Source organism: Monodelphis domestica, chromosome 5, assembly GCF_027887165.1.
Source record: "Monodelphis domestica isolate mMonDom1 chromosome 5, mMonDom1.pri, whole genome shotgun sequence".
Taxonomy (NCBI): domain Eukaryota; kingdom Metazoa; phylum Chordata; class Mammalia; order Didelphimorphia; family Didelphidae; genus Monodelphis; species Monodelphis domestica.
This window is the reverse complement of record NC_077231.1, coordinates 3,805,545-3,832,873: the sequence shown is the minus strand read 5'-3', so window position 1 is coordinate 3,832,873 and position 27,329 is coordinate 3,805,545. Positions and strand designations below refer to the sequence as shown.

The following is a 27,329-nucleotide window of genomic DNA, read 5'->3' as shown; positions in this document are numbered from 1 at the left end:
GTTTTTTTTAAATGGGGGGGGGCAAAGTCCCTTCCCCATCATCTCTAGGTCTTGGTCCTAATGAAAGCCAAAGTCACTGTTTAGAAGATGGCAGGAAGGTGGCTGGGCCGAAGCAGAAGGGTAGGTGCCGAATGGGAAGATTAAGGCGCTAAGCTTCAATTGGCAAAGGCGCGTTTTTGTGGAGAAATGTCGGGGGATGTTGTGTGGTGGAGGAAGAGAGGACCCCTGGGGCCCTGCTGGGGCATGGGATAAGTGGCTGTTCCCCGGCCCTGGTGAGCCTAGAGCAGGGGGTGCTGCTGCTTGCTGAGGCCTGGAGGGGCTGTGGGTGAGGCCCACGGGGTGCTGCACTTGTTCCACAGACCAGGCCCAGGCCCAGGCCCTCCCAAGCCCATTCTCCTTCTCCACCCTTTTGTAGGCTCTGCGTTCTTAGGTAGAAGCGCCCAGGGGTCAAGGCCTGGCTTTCCCAGTTGTTTCTGACTGGGCCCTGCTTCGTTGCCTAGAGTGCCCAGGTCCTTTGCTCCCTGCCGGTCTGTTAGGAGTCCTTTGATCAGCTGCCAGAGACCCTTTCAGAGGTTTGAGACGAGTTCGGTTGCATCCTAATGAAAGCGCAAGACTGGCTTAAATGAGCTGCTCTAAAGAATGGGGAGCAATTTGCTTCCACCAAGCCTCATCTTCTTGGCCTTTTCTCAGTATTCTCCGGTCATTTGGGTGGAGCATCAGCCAAGCTAAATGGAGCTTCTGGGAAACTGGGGCCACTTCTTACGTAGTGCGGGATCTGGTTCAAGGAGAAAAGCAGTTCACGTTCCAGCAGCCTCCTTGCTCCTGGACCGCCTCTGTGCTCGTTGCTTTATGGAAGGCAGAAGCCAGCTCCCCCCCATCTCCACTGTAGGAGTCAGGAGGCTCCTCGCTCAGCCCTGGGCTTGACGTGTGGAGCCACATTGAGGCACGTCATAAACCTCAGTTTCCTCATCTGTCCCTGTCAGGGCAGCGAGTCTTGGAGAGCTCTATGACCTGTTCTATATGAACTTGCGCTCTGGTTTCATCACTCAGACTAGAACGTTCGGGAAAAGTTCAGGATGAGAGGAGGTGTCTGCTCGATCCAAAAGGAAGACAGAGTTTAGCCTTGCCCCCCAGAGTGTTGAGCTGTCCTTCTGACCGTGCTTGACTCCCCTCCCTGGGTTCTGGCCTTTTCTTCTTGGCCTTCCCGGGGCCGCGGGTGTCTTGGAACGCAGCGCCTTTGGTCTCCTCACTGGATTAGCACCTCCCGGAGGATGGGGACGTCTCTCTCGGGCTGTCTGGGTGTGAAGCCAAGGCATCCCTTACCAGCATTGCTGATGTTTATTTGTTGCCCAGATGTGGAGATTTAGGGCCTGCCACGACGCAAGAGCTTTGCTACGTGCTTATTTGGGGAGCTTTTTCAAATGGGCCCTCCAAGCAAAACTGCTCAGCCCTGCCCCATCTATCCCAGGGCTTCGTTTGTAAACTAGCGGAGCCGCCTGGGAGACATTCTCCCTCTATATGGCTCACTTGCTATTAAACAGACGTACTAAAAATGCCACTGTAGACCTCCCAGACAAAACAGAAAGTGGTGAGGTCGAAAGAGAAAGCGCCTGGGCCTAGGAACAGTCACTGCCCTTCTCTGGGTCCTCTGTCAAGGAGGGGTTGTATTAAAGGGGGCCCTGGGGTCCTTCGGGCTCTGGGAGGGCTATATGGAGTAGAGCGAGGAGAGACGAGCCAGGCAGAAGGTCCCCTCCCGCAGCCCCACACGGAGTCAGGACAGCAGAGGCTGTCCTCCAGCGATGGTCCCTCTGAAGGCAGATCCGACAGACCTCGGCAGCAAGTTGGGCGTGGGAGCTAGGAGAGAGGAGGAGTCTGGGGCGACATCTAGATGGAGAACCTGAGGGCCTGGGAAAGTAGTGCTACCCTGGAAAGCTACTTAGGAGGGAGAAGTTCCCCTTTGGGCATGCCAGGTTTAAGAGGTCGGTGTTACATCCAGCTTGAAATTTCCAGTAGCATTTGACGACGTGGGTCTGGAGGTCCACAGAGAGATTGGGGCGGGTTGTGTAGATTCAAGAACCGCCTGCCTAGACGATCGGTGTTTCCGTGGGAGCTGAGAGGGCCAGAGGAGGATCTGTGGCACACCAAGAGTTAAGCCTTGTGCCAGCCTGGCATCCCAGGCACCCATTCCACGGGGCTCCTGGCAGACTTCATTTCCTCAAGTCAGAGGCAGACTCCTTCTCTGGTGCCTCTTTACTGCTGAAGGTACGGCAGTATTAGCAGCCGGAGGCTGACTCCTAGCCAAAGAGAGGCCTTATCTGTCCGTCCCCCACCCTGGTTTTGGCTCCGGGGGGCTTCCAACATGGCTGTGTGTTGGTATAAGAAATAGTGACTGGCTCGGGAGAAGTTGGGCCGGGACATGGCTGACAAGGGGCTGCGTGAGTGGCAGAGGGATGCCTGGGCCTCGGCCCTCCAGATGCTGAGTATGGTTTTGTAGGAGTCCGTCACGCCTCAGAGACAGCTGCGCCCAGTTGAACACTTGGAGGAGGGGGTACATATTGGTATGTGACCAGGCTTGTCTAAAAGTGGCAGTCCGTCCGTTTCTCTACAACCAGTTCTGTTGGGGACCTGGGGAGAGGGAGGGCGAATCGAGCGAGGCTGACTTAGTGGGGTTGTTGGCATGATGGGAGTCAGAAGTCAGACCTTCAGGCCAGGCCTGCGCTTTCCAGGGCGGCCCGACATGGAGCGGTCGCTGGGACGCAGGAGAGATTGGAAGCCGTCATCGTCGGGGAGAGCAGCTGACAAGGGCCCCGGCACGTGCCGTTAGGGAGCCTGGCTTTGGGCCTGGCTTCCGAGGAAGTGGCCCAGGCCGAGCCAGGCCTCCTTTGGGAGTTGCTCCCCCAAGGCAGCTCCGAAGACTTGTGTTCCTAGGGTAGCTGAGAAGAGGCTCAAGTTTGAACCTGGGGGTCGGAGGGCCCCGAGTTCTGGGGCTTGAACAGCCCCCTGAACACCATCCCAGAATACGTGCCCTGTCAGCGAATGCTTTAACGTTGGCTGCCACAAGAATGACCACCCTTCGTCCGGAGGTGGCCCACACCTCCCCTGGGTCCCTCGCTCCTAGCTCGAGAGAGTGGAAACCTCCGCTGAGGTGACGTGCTGGCACAAATGAGAAAGTTGCCAAATTCAGATTGTGGGGGGCCGGGAGCTGCTGAGCTCTGACACAGGCATTACCTAATAAATGCCTGTTGACTGACTTGGCCCAATAGGCAGTGGGGACCCATTAGAGGTCTACACTTGAACAAGATGAATCTGGCTTGTGGGGTTGGGGAACGTAGGAAGAGTTTGGAGGTGGCGAGGCCACTCTGGTCGTGTGGAGGCCAAAGATCCTGACTGAGGGCTTGACCCAGCAGGCCTGAGAAGGGAAAGGAGGCTGCACGAGACAGATTCCAGGTCCAAGGCCTGTCTGTGGGAAGTGAATGGACCAAGCCTAGTGGAAATGTTTGCCTTCTGAGGAGTTGCCGGGCCCGGGGCGGGGTATGGAGGGAACCCTCTGCCAGATCAGGGCATCTTAGCCCAGGGGGCTTCCATTTCCCAGCTGATCTTTCTGCTGGCGGAAGGGACTTGACTTTCTCTCCAGGCTCTTGTGAGGACTGAACTTTGGGTGGCGTGAGGGCTAGCTATCCAGGTACGGGATTGAAAAAAGATGGCAGAGATCCTGCGTCCATCCCCCCTCCCCCTCCCCTCTGAGGCAGTGAGCAGATGTAAAGGGAGGGCAAGGGTCCACCTCCCTAAATCAACAGACCTTTTCAGGCCACATAAAGAAATCGACTCAGACATAACGGAAAAGGGCTGAGGCAGGCTGGAGACGCAGGCATCACCAAGGGGGCCTCCCCTGGAATTGGCACAGGGTTCAAGGTGGGTAGTGAGGGGACTCAAGTGGTTCGGGAAACGTAGCAGAGGAAGGGACTCTAGGGAAGGAGGAGGATAAAAGCAGGTGTCGTGAAGGTTAACCTGCTGTCTGGTACAGGATTATGGGGGGGGGGGCAAGGTGGGAGGGCTGGGCCGTCTTCCAGGCAGGAGTGATGGCTGAGGCCTTTGGATTGCGTGGGCTGTGGACTCCCTTCCAACTCGGCCATTCTCTGGGCTCCTTCCTGCCAGTTTCGTGCTCCCTATCTCAGAATGTTTGCCGGTGAAAGTTCCACTACCTGCCAGCTCTGCTATCTAAAGTTTGGGGTGAATGCTAGAGTGAGTGGATGAAAGGACACAGTGGCAGTGGAGGGGGCGATCTGAGGCCTGTTTCAGAGGAAGGAAATCAGCCAGGGGCCTGGGCCGAGGGAGAGGAAAAGAGTCCAGGAGAACTCGGAGATTTCTGGCCTGGAGCATTGGCGGCTCCTTTGACAGGCGGAGGGAAGTTGGGAAAGGGAAGTTGGGAAACATGGCACTTGGGTGAGGCCAGATTTGTTTCTGTCGCTTAATTACTTCAGCTCTGGACCACCCAGATGACTTTTCATGCTCATTTAGAAAGGGAGCCTAATCGCTTGTAATTATTAACCCCTTTTCATCCATCCCATTTTCTCCTCCTCTTCTGAAGGGCTGTAACAATGTTGGGGATGCCATTTGTCTTTCTAGTCAATACTAACCCTAAAGAAAAGTAATTTAGTAAAAACCTCTGACAGCGTATACTGGATTCCAGCCCAGTAGGGCTTTCACTTGTCTGCCTTCAGGGAGAAACCGTGTGCCACCGTATCTAGTCTTCAGAATCTTTCATTTTTTTAAAATCACACCTTTTGTTTATTCCTAATTTGAGAAACGTTTTGTTGTACAAAGAACAGAAAAGCGGATTTCTCTGTGAAATTGCACGCTCATATTCTAGTGTGTCAGATTGAGCTACCCTGCCTGTGTCGGAGCCCTCCTGAGCTTCCGTGTTCTTCTGGTCTTTCTTCCCTTTTCTTTTTCGTCACCCCCTCCACGGATCGGCTCCTCCACATTTCAGCCAGCCCTCCTTCCCTCCCCTCTAAAAAGCAGGTGTGTCCCACATTGGGCGGCCAGTGCCAAAAAGAGGGTCATCGTCTGTCTTGCTGCAGTGACTGTGGGTCATTGCTTTGACCAAAGTGACTTGTTGTTGACGTTGTCCTAGTAAGTTGCCTCTGATCAGTTTTTTAGACTGGAGCCGTAGCATTAAGAAGGTGTGTTCAGTTCCTAATGGGAATTAACCCTCAAAGTGTCTATCAGTGGATGATCTCCTGGAGAAAGAAGGAAAGCTCTTACTTTCAATCACGTGTCGTACCTCCTCAGTCCTCATATTAAGACACGGGCCATCTACTTCCCCCTCACTCCCCCCCTCCATCCCACCTGGCAGATGCTACCTACCTAGAGCTGCCACTTGGGCTCCCCAAAGAATCCAGAAATGGAAGAATTGGAGGCCTTCCGTCGTGAGACCCTCGCTTGCCTCTTTGCATTTTTGGCCAGTGAATTTGATCTTGCAAATTTGGGGCTGTGGGGCTGGACTTTGAGAGTTTTTGATTTGAGGTTCTTCTAGCCCAACCCTTTCACGGGGAAAACGGAGGGCCTCCGAGGTGATGCATATAGAGAAAACTTAGATTTGTTTGGAAATGACTTAAAACCCAGAAAATCAGACGAGCTCAAAACAGTATGAGGTGTGATGCTAGCTAGGCAGGGGCTACGGTTTGAGGGAAAGACGGCAATCCTTTCCTCCTGGAGGTCCTGTTCTAACAGGGTAGATGGGTGCACTTAGAAGAGACACCAAGAGGAGTGGCTCAGTGGCTAGACCTAGATACAGGAGGTCCTGGGTTTAAGTGTGGCCTCACACTTCCCAGTTGTGTGACCCTGGGCAAGTCACTTCACCCCCATTGCCTAGCCCTTACTGCTCTCCTGCCTTGGAACCAATACACAGTATTGATTCCAAGACAGAAGAGAAGAGTTTTAAAAAGAAGAGATACCAAGAGCATGTCATACATTACAAGGTATACTTACTTGCCTAGCACAGATATCTCTTGAACAGCGCCAGGGCTAGGGGCATGATGCCCCCAAAATCTGGAAAATCCATGCAGATTTTTTAATTTTGGCCCTTCCTTCATATCAGAGAAGTAGTCTACATTTTTGGTTTTCTTTTTACCATGATTTGGGTCAATTGCAGGGTCAAACTTTACCTTTTTACTTATTTTAACATTTAAAAAGGAATCGAGTCTGTGGTATTAAAAGATAAATGCGTTTTCTGAGTTCCTGAATGTTTTCTTTGTCATCTGCTGGCCTTCAGGTGCTGTCTGCAGCTTCTGTAAAACTCCCCCCAAATTCCCATTTGATTTCTTGTGCTGAGCCATAATATATGGAAATCATGATGGGGAGAGGCACGATGTGCAAAGTTAGGGAAGGAGAGGAGAGGCAATCAGCCAGCAATTGAGGCTCTTGGGAGACTAGATTGGGTTCTGCGAGCTGCTGCTTGAAGGGAGAGAGGAGTTGTCTGTGCCCAGAGAGGAAGCAGGAGCAAGAGGTGTGGAAGTGAGAGGGACATGTGTAGTAGGGAGGCTGGAAAGCTCGGCTTCAAGGCTGAATGCAGGCCCTTAGATTTTTATCCTAGAAGCAATAGCTAATTATTGGAGTTTGCTGAGCAGAGAGAGGGACAAGGTCAGATCTGTGCTTAAGGCACGTCACCATTTAGATGGAAGGTGATGGCGATCTGAGCTGATGCCAGCTTTGTTTGCTGGGCGTTTACATTTTAAAATTCTTGTTTATATCCAAAGACCTTAGTTCCAATTGGTTTTTCCTTTTTTATTCTGTTCGGCAGGCTGCTAAAGCCTTGGGCCAGACTATCCTAGAAGCATGCTAGAAATCAGTAAAATTGGTTTGGTCTGGTTTGGGTTGGTCTTTAAGAGTAAGACGGGTGGCCAGCAAGAGACCAGGACATGGGAGAAGGATTCCTAGCCCCAAAGGATGGCCATGTTGTGTTGACTGGCTTCTTAACTTTGACATTAATTAAGTGCTTCCCTGTGCCAGGCACAGTGCTGAGTGCTGTTTGGAAAATCGAGTTAATTCTGAACTCGGATTAGGACAGTGGAAACTTCAAATGAACGGAGACTTTTGTGGTCTACTTTAACAAACCCTTCAACTGGAAGCATTCTCCATTCCAGTTCTCAGAATGTTTGTGTTTGAGAATCATCATTCCTGGTGGTGTTGGGCTATCCAGAGGGCATCGAAAACCAAATTTAAACAGTGTGATATGAAAAATGGAGCTTTGGTCACGGGGGGGGGGGGGGGGGGGGCAAGGGGAACCATTTGTAGATGAATAGTATTCAGCTGTTCTGAAGAACCCCTCTTTTTTAAGGTATTAAATGATTTTATTTTTTCCCTGTTTACATGTAAAAAGTTTCCAACAGTTTACAAAGAATATTGAGTCTCAAATTCTGTCCCTCCCTCCCCCCTAAACTCCCCACCTGCCTTGAGAAGGTAAGCAATATGGTAGAGATTTTACATGTGCAATCATGTAAAACATTTCCCCATATTAACCTCTTTATAGAATGAAACTCAAATAGAAAAAAAAGTTAAGAAAGTTTGCTTTGGTCTGGATTCAGATTCTCAGTTCTTTTTCTTTGGAAGTAGATGGCATGAGTCCTTTGGAATTGTTTTCCTGAGAATAGCTGTTATTCACAGTTGTTCATTCTCAGTATTTCTGTCACTGTACAATATTCTGGTTCTGCTTATTTCATTCTGCTCCGGTTCATGCAAGTCTTTCCAGTTTTTCTGAGCTCTTCCTGCTTTGTCATTGCTTACAGCACAGTAACATCCCCATTACAATCATTTAACTAGAATTTGGTCGGCCATGCCTCAATTGATGAGTGTCCCCTCACTTTCAAAATCTTTGCCCCTGCCTCCAAAAAGAGCTGGTTTAAATATTTTTGTACTATTAGGTCCTACTTCTTTCTTCTTCATCTCTTTGGGGTACAAAGCTAGTAATGGGGCCAAAGGGCATGTCCTGTTTTACAGCTCTTTGGGCATACATCCAAATTGCCCTCCAAAATATTGAAATTGGTTCACATTTGTGTCCCAGCTTTCCCATATCCCCTTCAAGGTTTTGTCAGTTTCCTTTTCATTCTAATAGCCAATCTGATATGGATGAGGTGTTACTTTAGAGTTGTTTTAATTGGCATTTCTCTAAATAATAGTGATTTAGAACCTTTTTTACAGGACTATAGAGCTTCATTTATTTTGAGAACTGCCTGTTCGTTTCCTTCGACTATCAATTGAGAAATGATATGTTATTATAGATTTCAATTTATTTCTCTATGTATTTGAGAAATGAGGCCTTTATTAGTGAGACTTGTAAAAAATTATGATTACTGTGTATTACTCATGTCCCATTTACCCATGTTTAGTTTCTGACCTTCACTTACCCCAGTTTGCCCTCTTTTCTATCAGCCCCTTCTGTTATTCCCTTGCCCTCCTACTTCCCTTTAGGGTAAGATAGCTTTCCATACCTAATTGATTGTTTTTGTTCTTCCCTCCTTGAGTCAATTCTGATGAGGGTGAGGTTCCCATGCTCTCCTCCTCCACCTTTCCCTCCAATGTGAAGACTCTTTCATGCCCCTTTTATTACAGTAATTTCCCTGTTCTGTTCCCCCTCCTCCTCCCAATGTATTCCTCTTTCTCATGCCTTAATTTATTTTTTATATTAGCCCATCATAGTCAACTCTCACATTCACCTTCTGTCTTTGTATACTCTTTCTAACTCGCCTAAAAAGTTCTTTGGCATTACAAAAGTCATCTCACCATGTAGGAATATACACAGTTTTAACCTTATTCAATGTCTTTTGATTTCTCTTTTTAGTTTACCTTTTTATGCTTCTCTTGAGTCTTGTACTTGAGAGTCAAATTTTCCATTCAGCTCTGGCCTTTTCATTAGGAATGTTTGAAAGTTCTGTTTCACCGAATGCCCAGTTTTTCCTCTGAAGGATTATACTCAGTTTTACTGGACAAGTGATTCTTAATTGAAGTCTTAACCCTTTTCCCTTTTGGAATATCATATTCCAGGCCCTCTGATCCATTAATGTAGAACCTGCTAAGTTATATGTTATCCTAACTGTGACTCCACAATATCTGAATTGTTTCTTTTTGGCTGCTTGCAATATTTTCTCCTTGACCTAGCAGTTCTTGAATTTAGCTATAATATTCCTAGGAATTAACCTTTGGGGATTTTTTCCAGGAGGTGATCATGAATTCTTTCAATTCTATTTTGTCCTCTGGTTCCAGAATATCAGGGCACAGTTTTCCTTGATGATTTCTTAAAAGATGATGTCTAAGCTGTTTTGGGTTTTTATTATCATGATTTCCAGATAGTCCAATAATTCCTAAATTATCATTTGTGGATATATTTTCCAGGTCAGTTTTTTCCCCTAAGATAGTTCATATTTTCTTCTTTTTTTTTCATTGTTTTGACTTTTTAAAAAAAGTTTTATTTAGTCAATTTGGAACATTATTCCTTGGTTACAAGAATCATGTTCTTTCCCTCCCCTCCCCCTGCCCCTTCCTGTAACCAACATGCAATTGGGTTCTACATGTGTCTTTGGTCAAAAACTTTTTTCATGTTGTTGATTTTTACACTAGGGTGATCATTTGGAGGCTACATCCCCAGCCATATCCCCTCAACCATGTACTCAGGTGGTTGTTTTTCTTCTGTGTTTCTCCTCCCACAGTTTTTCCTCTGAAGGTGGAAAGTGTTTTATCTTGTAGATCCCTCCGGGTTGTTCATGATCATTGCATTGCCACTAATGGAGAAGTCCATTACATTCAATAGTACCACAATGTATCCGTCTCTGTGTACAATGTTCTCCTGGTTCTGCTCCTCTCACTCTGCATCACTTCCTGGAGGTTGTCCCAGTTCACATGGAATTCCTCCAGTCCATTATTCCTTTGAGCACAATAGTATTTCATCACCAACATATACCACAATTTGTTCAGCCATTCCCCAATTGGAGGGCAGCCCCTCATTTTCCAGTTTTGACTTCTGATTGTTTCTTGATGTCTCAGGGGGTCTCATTGGACTTGCCCAATTCTAATTCTCAAGGAATGATTTTCTTGAATGAGCTTTTGTACCTCATGTTCCATTTGGCCAATTCTTTGTAAATCTTGTCCTCAGTGGATTTTGGAACTGTTTTTTTCCCCCCCAAAGGGTCAATTATGTCTTTCAAGAAGTTTTTCTTTTCAGTGCATTTTGTATATCTTTCCATTTGGCCAGTTCTGCTTTTTAAGAAGTTCTCTACATTAGATTTTTGTGCCTCTTTTACCAGTTGACCTATTCTGTTTTTTAAGGTATTAATTTCTTTTTTTGTGTCTCCTTTACCAAGCTGTTGACTCTTTTCCCATGATTTTCCTATATCACTCTCATTTCTGTTCCTAATTTTTCTTCTGCTTCTCTTATTTGATTTTTAAAATCCATTTTTGAGCTCTTCCATTAATTCTTTTTGGGCTTGAGAGCAACTTATACTCTTCTTGGAGAATTACTTTGCTGTCTTCTTCTGAATTTGTGATCTGGTCTTTTCCATCACCAGAATAACTTTCTAAGTTGAGTTTCTCTTTTTGTTGTTTGCTCATTTTCCAGTGTTTTCCTTTTCTTTTATTTTAAAAACTGTTAAAGTTGAACTCTGTAACTGTGGTGAAGGAAACTCTATTCTAAGCTTCAGAGTCTTTGTGCCTTCAGAGCTGGCACTGGGAATCTATCTGCTTTCCATTCTTCCAGTGTAAGGAGAAATATGTTTAATACTCTCCAAGCCTGTGCTGTATTCTCGGGGTAGCCACAAATACTCTGTTACCTCTTAGAATTGTGACCAGGGTCCCCTGCTCCCCTTGTATGCTGGTGCTCCTCACCCTTCAACTTGGCCACAGTACTGAACCCTGGTCCTGTGTATGAGCAGTGTGGCAAGAGTCTTATACCCAGGCCAGCAGAGAGACCCCTGGCAGTGGTCCCACCCCTACCCCCTCTTGTGGCAGGGGGTTCTGGAAGCCTTGGCTGCTGCTTCAGCTGTGCCCAAAGCCTGTTGCCTCAGTTGGGCCTGCCCTGGCACACTGTGCTCCACCTCCACCCTGGTACCCTAGATCCCTCGTGTTGGCTGAAGAGTCCCATTGGCATCAAGTAACCAACTCCCTTTGACATATTGGGGATGTGGCGCTGGCTTTGAAGTCAGAGAAATCTGGATCCTTTTTAAGGCACCCCCCCTTCTTTTGAGGTGTCCTGACTTTGTGACCCCGGGAAAGGACAATGCAGACAGCTCCCTAGGTTGGTGACGGTATAGGCCTTGGGTTTGTACATTTTTGATGGATATACTTTAAAGGACTATAAAGCAATTGGTGAGATTTATTCATTTCAGTGACATGTGATAGCAGCTTTCAGGCAAAGGGACTTCTGGATTGAATGGAAAAGGAGGCCCAGAAGCTGCTACTCAATTCAAGTCTTGGTTAATTATATAAAAGGAGGGGAACGGAGCATTAGTGTGGACAGATGGTGCAAAATGGTGCCAATGAAGGAACTAATAGTAAGTGGCATGGACAGTGCAGGTGCCTGTCTATTCTTTGGGGGGCCTGTACCCCCAAATCACCTTCTTTTCACACCAGTGAAATAGAATCTGGGGACAGGCATGCATGGGGGTCTGCTTGACTTCAGATGGGAGAGTGTTTTGAGGAGATGCACAGCTCATTCTGGGCCTTTCCCAGCCTAATGTTTGGTTACATCTTCTTAACCTTTTCATTGGCCTTGCTGCCAACTACCTCATCTCTCTGGCTTTGTCTCCCCTTCTCTCTCTCTCTCCCTCTTTCTCTGTCTGTCTGTCTGTCTGTCTGTCTCTCTCTCCCTCTCTCCCTCTCTCCCTCTCTCTCTCCCTCTCTCTCTCTCTCCCTCTCTCCCTCTCTCCCTCTCTCTCTCCCTCCCTCTTTCTCTCCATCTCTCCATCTCTCTCTCTCTCTCTCTCTCTCTCTCTCTCTCTCTGTCTCTCTCTCTCTCTGTCTCTCTCTCTCTCTCTCTCTCTCTCTCTCTCACACACACACACACACACACACACACACACACACACCATTGCTTGTTAGCTTTTTTCCTAGAAGATGGTAGACAAGGCAATTAAATGAGTGGAAACTCCAACTATTTGTCACCTGACTGGACATTTTTTGAGGAGGGGTTTGGGGTTTTTCTGTGGATTTCCGTGATCCACGTTCCCGTTAGTTAGAGTGTGTCCACGGTGGGCGCAGGTTTTCTCTGACTTTTCGTCCTTTCTGTTCTTTCCCTTTTAGGAGGGCTCTTGGCCCGATCAGCTGCTAAGCAGTATGCAGTCCTTTCGGGAGCAAAGCAGTTACCACGGAAACCAGCAGAGCTACCCCCAGGAGGTGCACGCTTCATCCCGGCTGGAAGAGTTCAGCCCTCGGCAGCAGGCCCAGATGTTCCAGAACTTTGCGGGAGGAGGGGGGGGCGGGAGCAGCAGCGGGGGTGGTAGTGCCAGCGGTGGACGTCGTGGAGCGACTGCGGCGGCAGCCATGGCTGCAGAGGGCTCTGGCCACCAGAGCTACCAGAGTTTCAGGAAAGAAGCTGGAGAGTTTTACTATATGGCTGGCAACAAAGACCCTGTGACTCCAGGCAGCCAGCAGCCCCCTCAGCGCAGGCCCTCGGGGCCAGTGCAGAGCTATGGACCACCCCAAGGGAGCAGCTTTGGGAGCCAGTATGGGGGTGAGGGGCACGTGGGCCAGTTTCAGGCCCAGCACTCTGCCCTTGGTGGGGTGTCTCATTACCAGCAGGATTATAGTGGCCCCTTCTCTCCGGGAAGCACTCAGTACCAGCAGCAGGCTTCCAGCCAGCAGCAGCAGGTACAGCAACTGAGGCAGCAGCTTTATCAGTCCCATCAGCCCCTGCCCCAGGCATCGGGCCAGCCAGCCTCCAGTTCTTCCCACCTCCAGCCCATGCAGCGGCCGTCCGCCCTGCCCTCCTCCAGTGCCGGCTACCAGCTCCGAGTGGGCCAGTTCAGCCAACACTACCCATCCTCTGCGGCTGCCTCCTCCTCCTCTTTCCCCTCCCCGCAGCGCTTTAGCCAGTCTGGACAGAACTACGACAGCAGCTACAACGTGACTGCCAGCTCCCAGTATGAAGGGCACACGGTGGGTTCCAGTGCCCAGGCTTATGGGACACAATCGAATTATAATTACCAGACTCCCTCTATGAAAAACTTTGAGCAGTCCAAGCTTCCCCAAGGAGGCCAGCAGCAGCCGCAGCCGCAGCAGCAGCAGCAGCAGCCGCAGCAGCAGCAGCACCCTCCACAACACACAATGCCCTATGGAAATACAGCCCCCAAACTCTCCATGCAGAGCCAGGTGGGGCAGTACAGCCAGCCCGAGGTCCCGGTCCGGTCGCCCATGCAGTTCCACCAGAACTTCAGCCCCATCTCTAACCCGTCCCCCGCTGCATCTGTGGTGCAGTCTCCAAGCTGCAGCTCCACCCCTTCTCCTTTGATGCAGAGTGGAGAGAACCTCCAGTGTGGGCAGGCCAGCATGCCCATGGGCTCCCGAAACCGGATTCTACAAATGATGCCCCAGCTCAGCCCCACGCCATCCATGATGCCCAGCCCTAACTCTCACAGCACAGGTTTCAAAGGGTTCGGAGTGGAAGGGATGCCCGAAAAGCGACTCACGGACCCCGGCCTCAGCAGCCTGAGCGCCCTGAGCACCCAGGTGGCCAACCTGCCCAATACAGTTCAGCACATGCTACTGTCCGATGCTCTGGCCCCCCAGAAGAAAAACTCCAAGCGATCGTCGTCCTCATCCAAGAAAGCCGACAGCTGCACCAACTCAGAAGGCTCTTCTCAGCCAGAGGAACAGCTGAAATCCCCTATGGCTGAGTCGTTGGATGGAGGCTGCTCTAGTAGTTCTGAAGACCCAGGGGAGAGGGTGAGGCAGCTGAGTGGTCAGAGCACCAGCTCTGACACCACCTACAAGGGTGGCCCCTTGGAGAAAGCCAACCCCTCACCGCCACAGAGCTCTCAGAATGATCCCCCCAAACACAGTGCCAGTCCCACAGTGAGGGATGATGCCACCTCACCAGATGAGAAAGACACTTCGTTATCCACAGATGCCAACCTAAAAGTCAATGAGAAGACCATAGGGGTGATCGTTTCCCGGGAAGCCATGTCGGGTCGAGGAGAAAAGACAGGTGGACAAGAGAAAGGCTCCCAAGATGATGACCCTGCTGTCCCCCAAGCACCTCCCAGCACTGGTGGGGCAAAAGAGCCTGGCCATGGGGCCCCACCACAGCCAGAGCCCCAAGGAGGAAGCAAAGGGAACAAGAGCGGGGATGGAAGTACCAACCACAATGGAGAAGGAAACGGCCAGACAGGGCATTCTCTCAGCTCTGGGTTCACCAACAGAACAGAACCGAGCAAATCTCCTGGAAGCCTGCGCTATAGCTATAAAGACAGCTTAGGATCTGCCATGCAGAGGAATGCTGGTGGCTTTCCTCAATATCCTTCAGGGCAGGAGAAGGGGGATTACTCTGGCCATGGGGAGCAACGAAAGGGTCGAAATGAGAAATTTCCCAGCCTCCTACAAGAAGTCCTTCAGGGTTACCACCACCATCCTGATAGGAGGTATTCTAGGAATGCCCAGGACCATCAAGGAATGGCTGGTGGCCTTGAAGGAGCCATGAGACCCAATGTATTAATCAGCCAAACAAACGAATTAGCTAGCAGGGGGCTCTTAAATAAAAGCATAGGGTCTCTCTTGGAAAACCCCCACTGGGGTCCCTGGGACAGGAAATCAAGCAGCTCAGCCCCTGACATGAAACAGATCAATCTAGCTGACTATCCAATTCCCAGAAAATTTGAAGTGGAATCTCAGGCATCAGCCCATGAACCCGGGGGAGGACTTTCCGAAAGGAGGTCGGTGATCTGTGACATCTCCCCACTACGGCAGCTGGTCAGAGACCCGGGGGCCCACACGCTAGGACACATGGGTGCTGATGGCAGGATGGGAAGGAATGAACGACTCAACCCAAGTTTGAGCCAGTCGGTCATTCTTCCAGGTGGTTTGGTGTCCATGGAAACTAAACTGAAATCGCAAAGTGGGCAAATAAAGGAGGAAGATTTTGAACAGTCCAAATCCCAAGCCAGCATCAACAGTAAAAAATCTGGGGACCATTGCCATCCCAGTGGGATCAAGCATGAATCCTACCGAGGTAATGCCAGTCCAGGAGCTGCAACTCACGACCCTCTCTCTGAGTATGGCTCCCCACAGGACAGCAGGCCCACCCAAATGAGGCGAGTGCCTGGGAGAATGGGAGGCAGGGAAGGCATGAGGGGCCGCTCACCTTCTCAGTACCACGATCTGACAGAGAAACTGAAGATGTCTCCTGGCCGAAGTCGAGGGCCCGGGGGAGATCCTCATCACATGAACCCCCATATGGCATTTGAGAGGGCCAACAGGAGTTCTTTACATGCTCCCTTCTCCCCCAGCTCTGAAAATCTGGCTTCTACCTATCACACAAATACAAGACCTCATGCTTATGGGGACCCTAACCCAGGTTTGAACTCTCAGCTCCATTACAAAAGGCAGCTATACCAGCAGCAGGAGGACTATAAAGACTGGAGTGGCAGCTCTGCTCAGGGGGTGATTGCTGCTGCTCAGCACAGACCTGAGGGACCAAGGAAGAGCCCAAGGCAGCAGCAATTCCTTGACAGAGTGAGGAGCCCACTGAAAAATGACAAGGATGGCATGATGTATGGCCCACCCAGTTCCTACCATGATCCTGGGAACCCAGAATCTGGCCGGTGCCTCATGGCAAATGATGGAGTTCCTTCTAACAAGGGTATTGATTTGAAGCATAGCGCCCAGAAACTCCAGCAGGAATCTTGTTGGGATCTTTCCCGGCAAACCTCTCCAGCCAAGAGCAGTGGCCCTTCAGGAATGTCCAGCCAAAAACGGTATGGTCCTCCCCATGAGGCAGATGGCCACGGGCTCTCTGAGTCTGCACAGTCATCCAAACCTGGTAATGTTATGCTGAGACTTCCGGGACAAGAAGATCAGTCTCCCCAAAACCCTTTAATTATGAGAAGGCGAGTTCGCTCCTTTATCTCTCCCATCCCCAGTAAAAGGCAGTCCCAGGATGTAAAGAACAGTGGCACTGAAGATAAAGGGCGATTGCTTCCTCCCTCGAAAGAAGGCGCCGATAAAGCTTTCAATTCCTATGCCCATGTAGCTCATAATCAGGATGTTAAATCCGTCCCCAAAAGAGAGTCCTCCAAGGATCTTGTGAGTCCTGACAGTAGAAGCTGCCCTGCCGTTAGCCTCACGAGCCCAACCAAAACCAAAATCCTTCCACCCCGAAAGGGACGGGGGCTGAAGCTGGAAGCAATTGTTCAGAAGATTACATCCCCAAATATCAGGAGAAGTGCCCCCTCCAACAGTGCTGAAGTTGGGGGAGATACAGTTACCCTCGACGACATCTTGGCCTTGAAGAGCGGTCCACCGGAAGGCGGGAGCACTGCTAGCCATGAAGCCGATGCGGTGGAGAAGAGAAAAGGAGAGGTGGCTGTGTCTGACCTGGGTGGCCCAGCAAGCCAGGATTTGAACAATGAAGCCTCTCTCTCTCGATCCTCTGAAGACTGGCGTGGGAGTGGGGATGACAAAGTGAAGAAGGAGACCCTTCCAGAACCTGGAACTTCTGGGAAAGATGCCCCAGGAGTTATGGCCCCCCCAACCTCCCAGAAGCCCATGGGCAGCCAAGGAAGACCAGATGGGACTCTGGCTGGAAGTGGGCCTTTAAGCTTCCCCGACTCCAAGAGTGTCTCCCCCGCAGGCATCTCAGCTCCAGAGCCAAATGCCAAGTCTGAGGAGAAAGAGGGAGAGGCAGTAACTGTTTCACCTAAACAAGAGTGTTTCCCACCAAAAGGCTACTTCCCTTCAGGAAAGAAAAAGGGGAGACCCATTGGAAGCGTGAATAAGCAAAAGAAACAGCAGCCCCCACCTCCACCACCACCACCAACACAGGTCCCTGAAGGCTCTGGGGATGGAGAACCCAAGCCCAAAAAACAGAGGCAAAGAAGGGAGAGGAGGAAACCTGGGGCCCAGCCCCGAAAACGTAAGACCAAGCAAGCTGTTCCGATCGTTGAGCCCCAGGAACCTGAGATCAAATTAAAATATGCCACGCAGCCACTGGACAAAAGCGACGCCAAGAATAAATCCTTCTTCCCTTACATTCATGTAGTGAACAAGTGTGAGATCGGAGCAGTTTGCACAATTATCAATGCCGAGGAGGAGGAACAGAGCAAGCTGGTGAAAGGAAGGAAGGGCCAGAGGTCGCTGACCCCTCCCCCCAGCAGTGTGGAGAGCAAAGTGCTGCCCACATCCTCTTTCGTCCTGCAGGGCCCTGTGGTGACTGAGTCCTCGGTCTTGGGGCACCTGGTCTGCTGCCTCTGTGGTAAGTGGGCCAGCTATCGGAATATGGGTGACCTCTTTGGTCCCTTTTATCCTCAAGATTATGTGGCCACTCTCCCCAAGAATCCGCCTCCCAAGAGAGCCACAGAGATGCAGAACAAGGTGAAGGTACGGCACAAAAGTGCTCCCAATGGCTGTGCCAAGACAGACACGGAGGAGGAAGAGGAGGAGGAGGAGGAGGAAGAGGAAGAGGAGGAGGAAGAAGAACAGCAGCAGCAGCAACAGCAGCAGCCGCTCCCAGCACCCTCACAGCAGAAGGAGCAGCGAAGCCTGGCTGCCCACCCCAGGTTTAAGAGGCGACATCGTTCTGAGGACTGCAGTGGGACCCCTCGGTCCCTTTCCCGGGGGATCCCTTGTAAAAAGGCTACCATTGAGGGTGGCAGCGGCAGTGGCAATGAAAAGACTCCTTCAGACTCAAAGCCTGCTGGGCCTGTGTCAGAAGGCGCTGGCCCTGAGCTGGAGCTACACATTCCTGAGCTACCTCTAGACAGTAATGAACTTTGGGTCCACGAGGGCTGCGTTCTCTGGGCCAACGGCATCTACCTGGTCTGTGGCAGGCTCTACGGGCTGCAGGAAGCCTTGGAAATAGCTAGAGAAATGGTGAGTAGGAGAAGCAATCCTAGTGGGATCTGCTGCTTCTGATGGCTTTTGCTGTGCAGTACCCCTCCCTGGCCTTGACCAGTCTCTTCCTTCCTTTCTCTCCGCCTCCATTGTCTGCAAAGGATGTTGGTGCTTGGCTGATCCCCTGAAGGAAAGATTCCTCAGAGCCCAAAGTTTGCTCTGCAGAGATGGTAGCCATTTATCTTGCCAGGCAAATTTGTTATTGTATCCTAGAGAAGTCCAAGGTTCAGGAAGGGTGCTGGCAGACTTGAGTGAAATGATGCCCCTACTCTATTGGCATCATCATCCGCCAAATAGATGATTTGCTGATTGATTGCTGTAGCTTTTCTGAAAATGTGCAAGTGTAAAAAGAACCTTTGATTTACTCCTTCCCCCATTTAATGATTTTCTTTTCCATGACCTCATCAGCGCCTCCAGGATGAGTTAGCTCAGAGATTCTCTCAGATCTCTGGAGCTGGTGCTGTTCTCTGTCCTGAGTCGAGTGCCCCATCGCAGTCTTTTTTTTTTTAAACAAACCATATCTTTTCTTAGAGCAGTAATCAAAATCCAAGGCAGAAGGGCTGTAAGGACTTGTTGATAAGGGTAAATGACTTGCCCAGGGTCATACTGCTGGGAAGTGTCTGAGGCCAGATTTGAACCCAGGACCTCTCTTGTCTAGTTCTGACTATCCACTGAACCACCTAGCTAGCCCTGACATCCCCTTCTTTAGGGGAGAGGGGTGTATTTAATTAATTTAGAATATTTTTCCATGATTACAAGATTCATGTTCTTTCCCTACCCTCCCCCCAACCCCTCCCATAGCTGACATGCAATTCCACTGTGTTTTACATGTGTCCTTGATCAAGACCTATTTCCATATTATTGATATTTGTACTAGGGTGATCTGTTAGTCTCCATCTCCAGTCATGTCCCCCTCAACCATGTGATCAAGCAGTTGTTTCCTTCTTCAGTGTTTCCGCTCCCACAGTTCTTTCTCTGGATGTGGACAGTTTTCTTATAAATCCCTCAGAATTGTCCTGGCTCATTGTATTGCTGCTAGTAGAGAAGCCCATTATGTTCAATTGTACCACAGTGTATCAGCCTCTGGGTACAATGTTCTCCTGGTTCTGCTCCTCTCACTCTGCATCACTTCCTGGAGGTCGTTCCAGTCTCCATGGAATTCCTCCACTTTATTATTCCTTTGAGTGCAATAGTATTCCATCACCAACAGATACCACAGTGTGTTCAGCCATTCCCCAATAGAAGGGCATCCCCTCATTTTCCAGTTTTTGGGCACCACGAAGAGCGCAGCTATGAATGTTCTTGTACAAGTCTTTTTCCTTATGATCTCTTTGGGGTACAAACCCAGCAGTGCTATGGCTGGATCAAAGGGCAGACAGTCTTTTAGTGCCCTTTGTGCATAGTTCCAAATTGCCCTCCAGAATGGTTGGATCCAGTCACAACTCCACCAGCAGTGCATTAATGTCCGACTTTGCCACAACCCCTCCAGCATTCATTACTTTCCTTTGCTGTCATGTTAGCCAATCTGCTAGGCGTGAGGTGATACCTCAGAGATGTTTTGATTTGCATCTCTCTGATTATAAGAGATTTAGAACACCTTTTCATGTGCTTATTAATAGTTTTGATTTCTTTGACAGAAAATTGCCAATTCATGACATCCCCTTAATGAGTCAGCTTTTGAGCTTGGTTGTTAAGCAAACATCTCAAACTTTGTGTGTCCATGACATTCCTTGTTCTCTTTCTCCCCTTGACCAGACCCAAGTCCTTAGCCTTTTCCTCCTTGCCCCTTAGTTGCTCTTGTTTTTGTCACCCAAACAACCCTTCCATCCATCTTGAGCCTAGAACACTCGTTTCCACTTTGTGTCCTGCTCAGCTCACAGCTCATCTTTTCCAAGACCTGGCTTGTCTTTTCAGCTGCCAGGACCCAGAATCACCCTGCTGGTGTATACATATTGTGTCCCTCGCTCAGAGGGGAGTTCTCTGAGGGCAGTGATTGTTTGGGTTTTATCTTTGGGTTCCTGGCACCTGGCACAGTGCTTGGCACACCGTTGGTGCTCAGTAAGTGCTTGATTGCGTTTCATCTCTAGGCAGTTTGTGAGCCAGTTTGACCTCATTGGTCAAAGCTATTTTCTCAGTAGGAGTTCCCCATTCCTATTCTGGTGAATTCAGAGGTCTGGCCTCCCCAGAGCATCTGTGTAAATGTATACTCATGTGGACACACATACGCACACACACATGACTTGGGAGTTCAGAACTGTGGAGTATATCCACCAAAAGGAGGTCCTCTGTGAGGTGGCTGCTTCTCTGATGTACCCCCTCATTATCATTATCTGGTGATGGCCCTTTGGCTAGGCTGTTCCTTGTTGGGCTGCAGGGCCCTGGGGTCAGCCCTGCCTCTCAGAGCACCTTCCTTTGGGAGTGAGCTGAGAAGGGCTTCTCAAACCATCTGCCCTTCCATGGCCCTGGGATTACCACTCACTGGAGGCCGAGCACACACTAGCTTCTGCCGGGTGTCCTGGGTCCTGGGCCTTACACTGGCCCAGATTCTCTCCTGCGGCTCCTTTGAGGCAGAACAGCTAGACAGGCTGCATGGCGGGAGTCAGCAGCCAGACACCCCTGGCCCTGGGCTCTCTGCCCCAGGCTCAGGCTCCCTTTGGCCCTCTCAGACCACTTGTCTCCCCTCATTCTTGCTCCATCTGACCCGAGTACCTTATGGCCATTTCAGAGCCATGGCGGCCCTCCCACAGCGGCTGGTTTTGTCTGAGAAACGTCTTTATGGACTAGTAAGGAGAGGTAGCTGTAAGCTGACTCCCCTAGTGAAGAATCTGAGGCTCCCAGCACGGTTAAGCATTCCTCCTGGTGGGGGTAGAGTTGGGACGCCCTTTCTCCTGCTCAGCTCTTCTGTGTTCTCCCATAATTGAGGAAAACCTGAGATTTGGCCCAGGGGATTTCCTCAAGCCATTCATTTGCTTGCAGGAGAATTGAGCATGTGTGTTGCAAAGAATGGCGCTTCCGGCTTGTTTTTCTCACCTGCAGAATGGGTCTGATGATGCCTCCGGTGCTACTTTACTGAGTCATAAGGCAGTTCAGAGACAGGCTCTTCGGCCTGACGGTCACCAGGCCTCTAATACACTGCAGACTCGCAGTCTCTTCAACAACCCCTCGGGCGCCCTGTGGAGCAGCTCCCTGCTGCCTCCTCTGCTCCTGTTCTCACTTCCTCAGAGCACAGGCCGATCTGAGCCAGCCTCACCTGGCTATTTTTGTCGCCTGAGTCGCTGATGAGTAATCATGGTGTTTTCCAAAACCAGCTTCTCCCTGTGTTTCCCCGGGCCTCAGATGTGTGCAGCCGGCAGGAGTGCCCACCCTAAGGAGGTGAGGCCTCCCTGGAATGATTGATGACGGTGCCACTGCCTGGTTCAATCGAAGGTCTGCGGTGATAGAGAGCCGGTTGGCTGGAGGAAGGGCAGGGTAGGCACACGATTGTTTTTTATTTCTGAACTTCAACCCTAAGTAAAAGGAGCCCTTCCAGGAAAGTACTCTCCCCAGTCAAACAGAAGAAGAAATGCAGCCTGGTCTTTCTTTAAGGCGCCAGAGAGCAAGCAATCTGAGCCCCTGGGTCTCTGGGCGGTAGGGACACGGGCTTCTGCGACTCGATTTGTCCCTGGGCATTCTGGACACAGTCGGCCTTTCACGGACCCTGGGCTGGTGGTTCTTGTGTAGAGTGAGGCTGGCGGGCCACACTCTGAGGTCTCTGCCAGCTCCCTGTCCCTGGCTGTCAAATGAAAGCATTCTCTTGTCCTTTCCCGGCTGGGAAGACAATTTGTCAGGGTCACTTGGAATTGTGTTTTCTCTTCCAAGGTGTTAGCAGGCGCAACAATTTATTTTCATCCACTTAATGAACTTGTTCTCAATTCTATCATCCAGGATAGGGCCCCATAAATTTCATTAGAGATCCATTTCTGCCTGTGTATTTATCAGGTGTTTTGACAAGCATGATGTTCAAGCATAAAGCAATGTGACGTCTGTGAGGGAGTGAGCCTCTCCTGTTGACCCGAGCTGGCTGGCAGCGGGCCCGGAGTCAGGCTAGAGGGGGCTCTTGGGTTAGTGCTTCTAAGGGGCCTCCCTAGACTGTCCCCCTAATGTCAGAGGGAAGGCAGAACAAGGTTGAGGTTCAGTGGCCCCAGCGTCTCACTTGGATCTGAAGAGACCTTCCGGAGCTTCTTACACTTTGGACCTTTGATAGTTGCCAGAGAATTGATATAGTCAGAATTGGGCACAACACCTGACTTGGAGCTGCCCCAGCCAGCTGGGGAAGGGAGCAGCCTCCCAGTGGTGGCGTCTCCTTGGGAACATGAGGCCTTTCTGAGGCCTGGAGCAATTATTCACTTGCATGGTATTGTCCCTGCTCTGATGGACTGCCTTTGCGACTGGTAGTGGCCTTTTCCCATGGAGATGGATCCTGAGGAAAACCCACTTCATTCAGCTCTTGGCCGAGGGTTGCCTTTGTTACCAAGAAAGAGTTTTAAGAATCCTAATGGTGGCTGACTCCGCTTCCATCCATTATCTCGGTGTCGAAGTGGGGGTCAGGAAGCCCAAGTTCAGACACGGACTTGCTTTATCGCTCTCTTCTCTTCACTCGTCTGGGTTAGTCAGCAGCCTTTTAGCCCGTCCCACTGCTTAATCCATGAACCTTTGAGAAAGTAGCATCAATATATTCCCCATTTTACAGAAAAAAACTGAGGCGCCGCAATCATTCAGTGAGCGCTGATCAAGTGATTGCTGTATACCTGGCACTCTGCTGAGCACTGGAGTTATAAAGAAAAGTAAAAACCTGCCTTCAAAGAACTTCCATTCTAGTGATGGAGACAATGTGCAAATGCCAGCTATGGGGGACAACCAGTGAAAGGCTGGAGTCCAGGATGGAGCGTCACGTAACCAAGTGGCCAGTCTCACTGGAATGATCAAAGAGTTTGTGGAGAGAGGTTCCTGTTAGGGCAAGAAGGGGCCACATTGGGAAGGGCAAAAGCCAAGCCAAGGATTTCTAAATAGGTTCTAAGGAGGCACCAGAGCCTAGTGAAGTAGGAGGGTGGAAAGTTTAGGAAGATTGTCCTGGCAGCTGCGTGGGGAAGGGTCTGGGGCCCAGAGAGCCCCCCCCCCCACTCTCCAGCAGCTTTTGTAATAGACCAAGTGAGGAGATGTATGTTAGCAGTGTCATGAGAAAAGGAGATTAACCCGAGAAATATTGTGAAGGGAGAAGCAACAGGATTTGGCAATAGATTCACCATGTGGAGTGAGTGAGAGTGAATAGTCAAGGTTGAGGCCATGCTGTGGGCCCTAGAGGAGGGTGCTGGTGCCCTGGATGAGTTCTAAGGGTCAGGACTGGTTATGACACCCCCCCCCCAATAAACTCACCTCTTGGAGCAAATACGAAATCCTCTGTTAGGGATTCAGTGCCCTTCACAACCAAGCCCTTCTAGCTTTCCAGGCTTCTCACACTTTACTCCCCAATTTGTTTCTTTAATCCTCCTGGATGTCCCAGGAACAAGCTACTCCATCTCTGGGCATTTTGTTTGGGCATCCTTCATGCCTAGATTGCTTCCCTTCTGCCTTTCTACCTCTTGGCTTCCCTGAATTTCTTGAACCTTTTCCCAGCCCTTAATCCCAATGCCTTCCTTGATGGGCTATTTCCTATTTCTCCTGTATAGGCTTATTGGTATTTAATTGTTGTTTTATCATCTTCCTCATTGGACTTAGGAGCTCCTTGACAGCTCGGACTGTCTTTGGTCTCTCCTTGTATTCTCAGCTTTAGGCACTTAGTAAACATTTATGGACTGACCTCATCATGGGTGGGCAGGGCAACCAGGGTTGATGCCGACCTCTTAGACCTGGAACTCAAGGAGCCCTCAGAGGCCAGGATTAGCCTAAAATCCTCCAGATACTGCCAGAGGCAAGACGGAACTCACTCCCCAAAGAGCCTCTTCTTTTGCCAAGCATCCCAAGTTCAGCTGGGCTTTGCTCCCTCTCTCCTTGAATCTCCAGCTCTTGCCCTGCCCGGCCCAGCCACTGTTTCGTCTCTTCAGGTTACACTTAGGAGACGACCAGAGGGACGAAGGCAGCTGCTCCCACCTTCCTGGACTGGACTGCTAAGGCACCTGGGCTCTCAGCTGGGGCCTGGGACAGGATGCTAAGGGGGAAAAGCCTTTGCCTGCTCTGACTCGTTGGGCATTGTTGGCATTTCTAGAGTAGCTGTAGTAGTGTGGGGTGAAAACATTCCTAGTTGCGTAGTGATGGCCCATTTTTAGATCCCGAAGCTCTCTTAGTGGGAAAGAAGGGAGGCGCCGCTTCCATCTTTGATGGGGGGTGCAGGAGGGAACACCTACTTAGGGGCTGGGCAAGCGCTTTACACATAGGATTCAATCATATCCTTTGGAAAGGTTTTTTATAGCCATGAAGGCATTGTTTAGAGCATGCATAATGGCATGAACATGTCTTTTTTATGTGGCATCTGGCTTTTAAAAAGCATCATCTTGGTGCCCATTTCTTTTTTTCATATGTCCCTTCCCAGGGACTCCCCATCATAATAAAGAAATGAGAACATGCACTTTTATATAGCACCCACTATGTGCCAGGCCCTGTGATAAGCACCCTTTACAAATATTCTTTTTTGATCCTGGGAGATAGATATGGCGATTATTATCCCCATTTTACAGTTGGAGAAACTGGGGGCAGGCTTCTAAAAGGGAGGTGACTTACTCAGGGTCACACAGCTAGGACCTGTCTGAGACCACGTTTTTGAATTTGGGCCTCTCTGACATCAGCCTGGTGTTCTGTGCAGGGTGACACCCCCTCATTGCCCTTGTCAATCAGTGCAGTCGCCCAAAACAAGGCATCTTGTTAGCCCTACTGGCAGACCTCTGCTGAGAGCAGCTTGGCACAATGCCCACACCCCTCGGGGCTCTGCTTTGGTCCTGCGTGAACCCGCCTCATTGCTACCCACTGTGACGGGGGTGCCCAGACCCTGGCTCTTGTAGGCGAGCTCAGGCCCCGACTGCCCCCCTGATCACTGTGTAAAGGGGCCTGCATCACTGCCTGGCTTCCAGGGCTCGGGAATGGCCTCGCTGAAGTGGAGCCCATGTTCTGTTGTGTGCGGGATGATGAGGTGGTGTACCGTGGCCAGCGCTGTCCATCTTTGCGCACTGAGGGCAGGGGGGCCACATGTGGCGTGGTGGGACCCCTGGATGTCCGGATTCTCCGACAATTCTCGGCGTCTCTGCCCCCGTCTCTGGTTGAGGAGATCTCCAGGTTCCTTTGCATCGGCAGATCTTCCGATCGTCTCTCCCATCTTCCCCGCGGGCCGAGCCTGACACCTGTGAGATGGAGGCGTAAGAGGAAAGAACGCAAAGTCATCCAGAGCTGGAGAAGGACCTGGTGGAGGAAAGCCGTGGAAGAGCAGCTCTCCGTTAGCAAAGTGCCAGTCTAGAGAAGCCAGAGGCGGGCGGAGGCAGCCTTGCTTTGAACCAGGCCTTGGGGTGGGATCATTTCCCAACGGAAGAGCCGGTCCCTGCCTGCTAGAGGAGAGGGGCGGACCTTGGTCATCCGGCGCCCCGGGGCGCAAGCTGTATTTACTTGCAGGGCACTGGCTTTGAGACGAGCTGGAAAGACAGCACAGACTTACAGCTGAAAGCAGGGGGTTATTTAAGGCTCTTCTTTCTCTCATAGCCAAATGAAGTGCTTTGAGAAACTTTGAGGTGGGAAAGCTCATTTTCGCCTGGAAACAGGGAAGGCCCCGCCTTGAGTTAGACACTAAAGAAGGGGGGAGCGGGGTCAGGAAGAGGTACTTTAAGGCACAGAAGATGCCGCGAACGTGGGGCAGAAAGAGGGATGGAGAGAAGGGATTTCACTGGAACAGGGGAAAGAGGACCCTTGGATCCATTGGAACGGGCTGCCAGGGCCACGAGCGCCCGGGATTTCCTTTGTGTCCCTGGCCAGAAGCAATCCGAAGTGTCTGCCGTAGCCTAGAACCGCTTGGGTGGCCCAGGGATTGAGCCATTCGTGGGAGAGGGACTAGTCAGCCCACTTCGGAGGCTGCCGTGAGCTGGCCAAGAGGAGATGGACGTCTGAACTCACAAGTGGCTTGTAGGGCTGGGGGGAACCATATGGGGTAGTGCTCCCTCGGGCCCCCGAGTCACCCGGGGAGCGGCACGGCCGGCCTGCCCTCAGGCCTCAGAGCGGGGGTTCTCTGCCGTGAATCACGGCTCCCTAATTAGGCTGGCAGCTTTGGGCTTGAACACAACAGGGACTCCCCGGGAGAAGGAACTAGGCAGGGGCAACTGGATGGCTGCCTTGGCAGCACCCTGTTTGGTTATGAACAGGCTTTCTGGTGTAAGACGAAGTGTACCTGCCCTCCCTCCCAGATAGGTCTCTAGTGTTCAAGGCTCGCCGGGCATCCTGGTTTTGTGTGTGCACACGCGTGTGAACATCTCCAGTTCCCTTTAGGGACCCTGGAATGAAATGTTTCCACTCCTGTGAGGGCCGGTCCCCAACTCGGCCTATGTAACCTTGGAGACCACAGGGCAGGTGGTGACCCCGCCGCGCCCCCGGTCGGTATCACTCCCGCGGAAGTCCTCGGAGGCTAGAGGCACGGGACTAGGTCCTGAGGCCCTCGGGAGTCCCCGTCCAGGAAACTGGACGTTGCCTTTCTGAGAGGGGGTGTGGATGGGAGCAACCTGTCCGCTCCTAGGCAGAGCAGGAAGCATTCCAAGGCACGAGGGCAGCTCCATCCTCAAGAGTCGTGGAAGCTCTTTTGTTGCTGCTATTTACCCACAGCTGGCCAGCACGGTGCTTTGGGTCATTAGCAGTGAGAAGCCTGGGCTCGGGGTCAGGAGCCCTGGAGGACGCTTAGTGCTTTGGGATCCCTGCCCTCAGCCTTGTACTTCTCGGGCTGTAGTAGCCTGGCATGATGTACAGATGATTATCTGGCCCAAGCTCTTAGCGCCCCCGTCAGAAAAGACGTCCCCACGTGGCAACTCCCTCTGCACGGAGGACTTGTGGTCATTCACTGGAGAACAGGCTCAGCCTTTGTCGCTGTTAGTAGCTGCAAGGACACTCCTTGTGAGGGCGCAAGATCCCTCCCAACCCCCTCCCTGCCTTCTTAACAACCAGAGAGGATGCACAAAAGGGATGCTTCTCCTTGAACCCTGGCGCCTTTCTGACTTGACCATGGAGCACTCAGGGAGTGT

The 27,329-nt window shown here is 50.8% G+C and overlaps 1 protein-coding gene across 4 annotated transcripts in view; it reads left to right on the top strand.

The window, feature by feature from the left end:
• TCF20 (transcription factor 20) overlaps window positions 1-27,329 on the top strand; it is a 75,477-nt gene that overhangs the window by 28,373 nt on the left and 19,775 nt on the right. For all 4 annotated transcript variants that reach the window (XM_056797464.1, XM_056797463.1, XM_056797460.1 and 1 more), the window contains exon 2: window positions 12,289-18,069. In XM_056797464.1, the coding sequence (XP_056653442.1) occupies window positions 12,322-18,069 (5,748 nt within the window). In that variant the 5' untranslated portion in view covers window positions 12,289-12,321. The remainder of the gene's footprint in view (window positions 1-12,288; window positions 18,070-27,329) is intronic.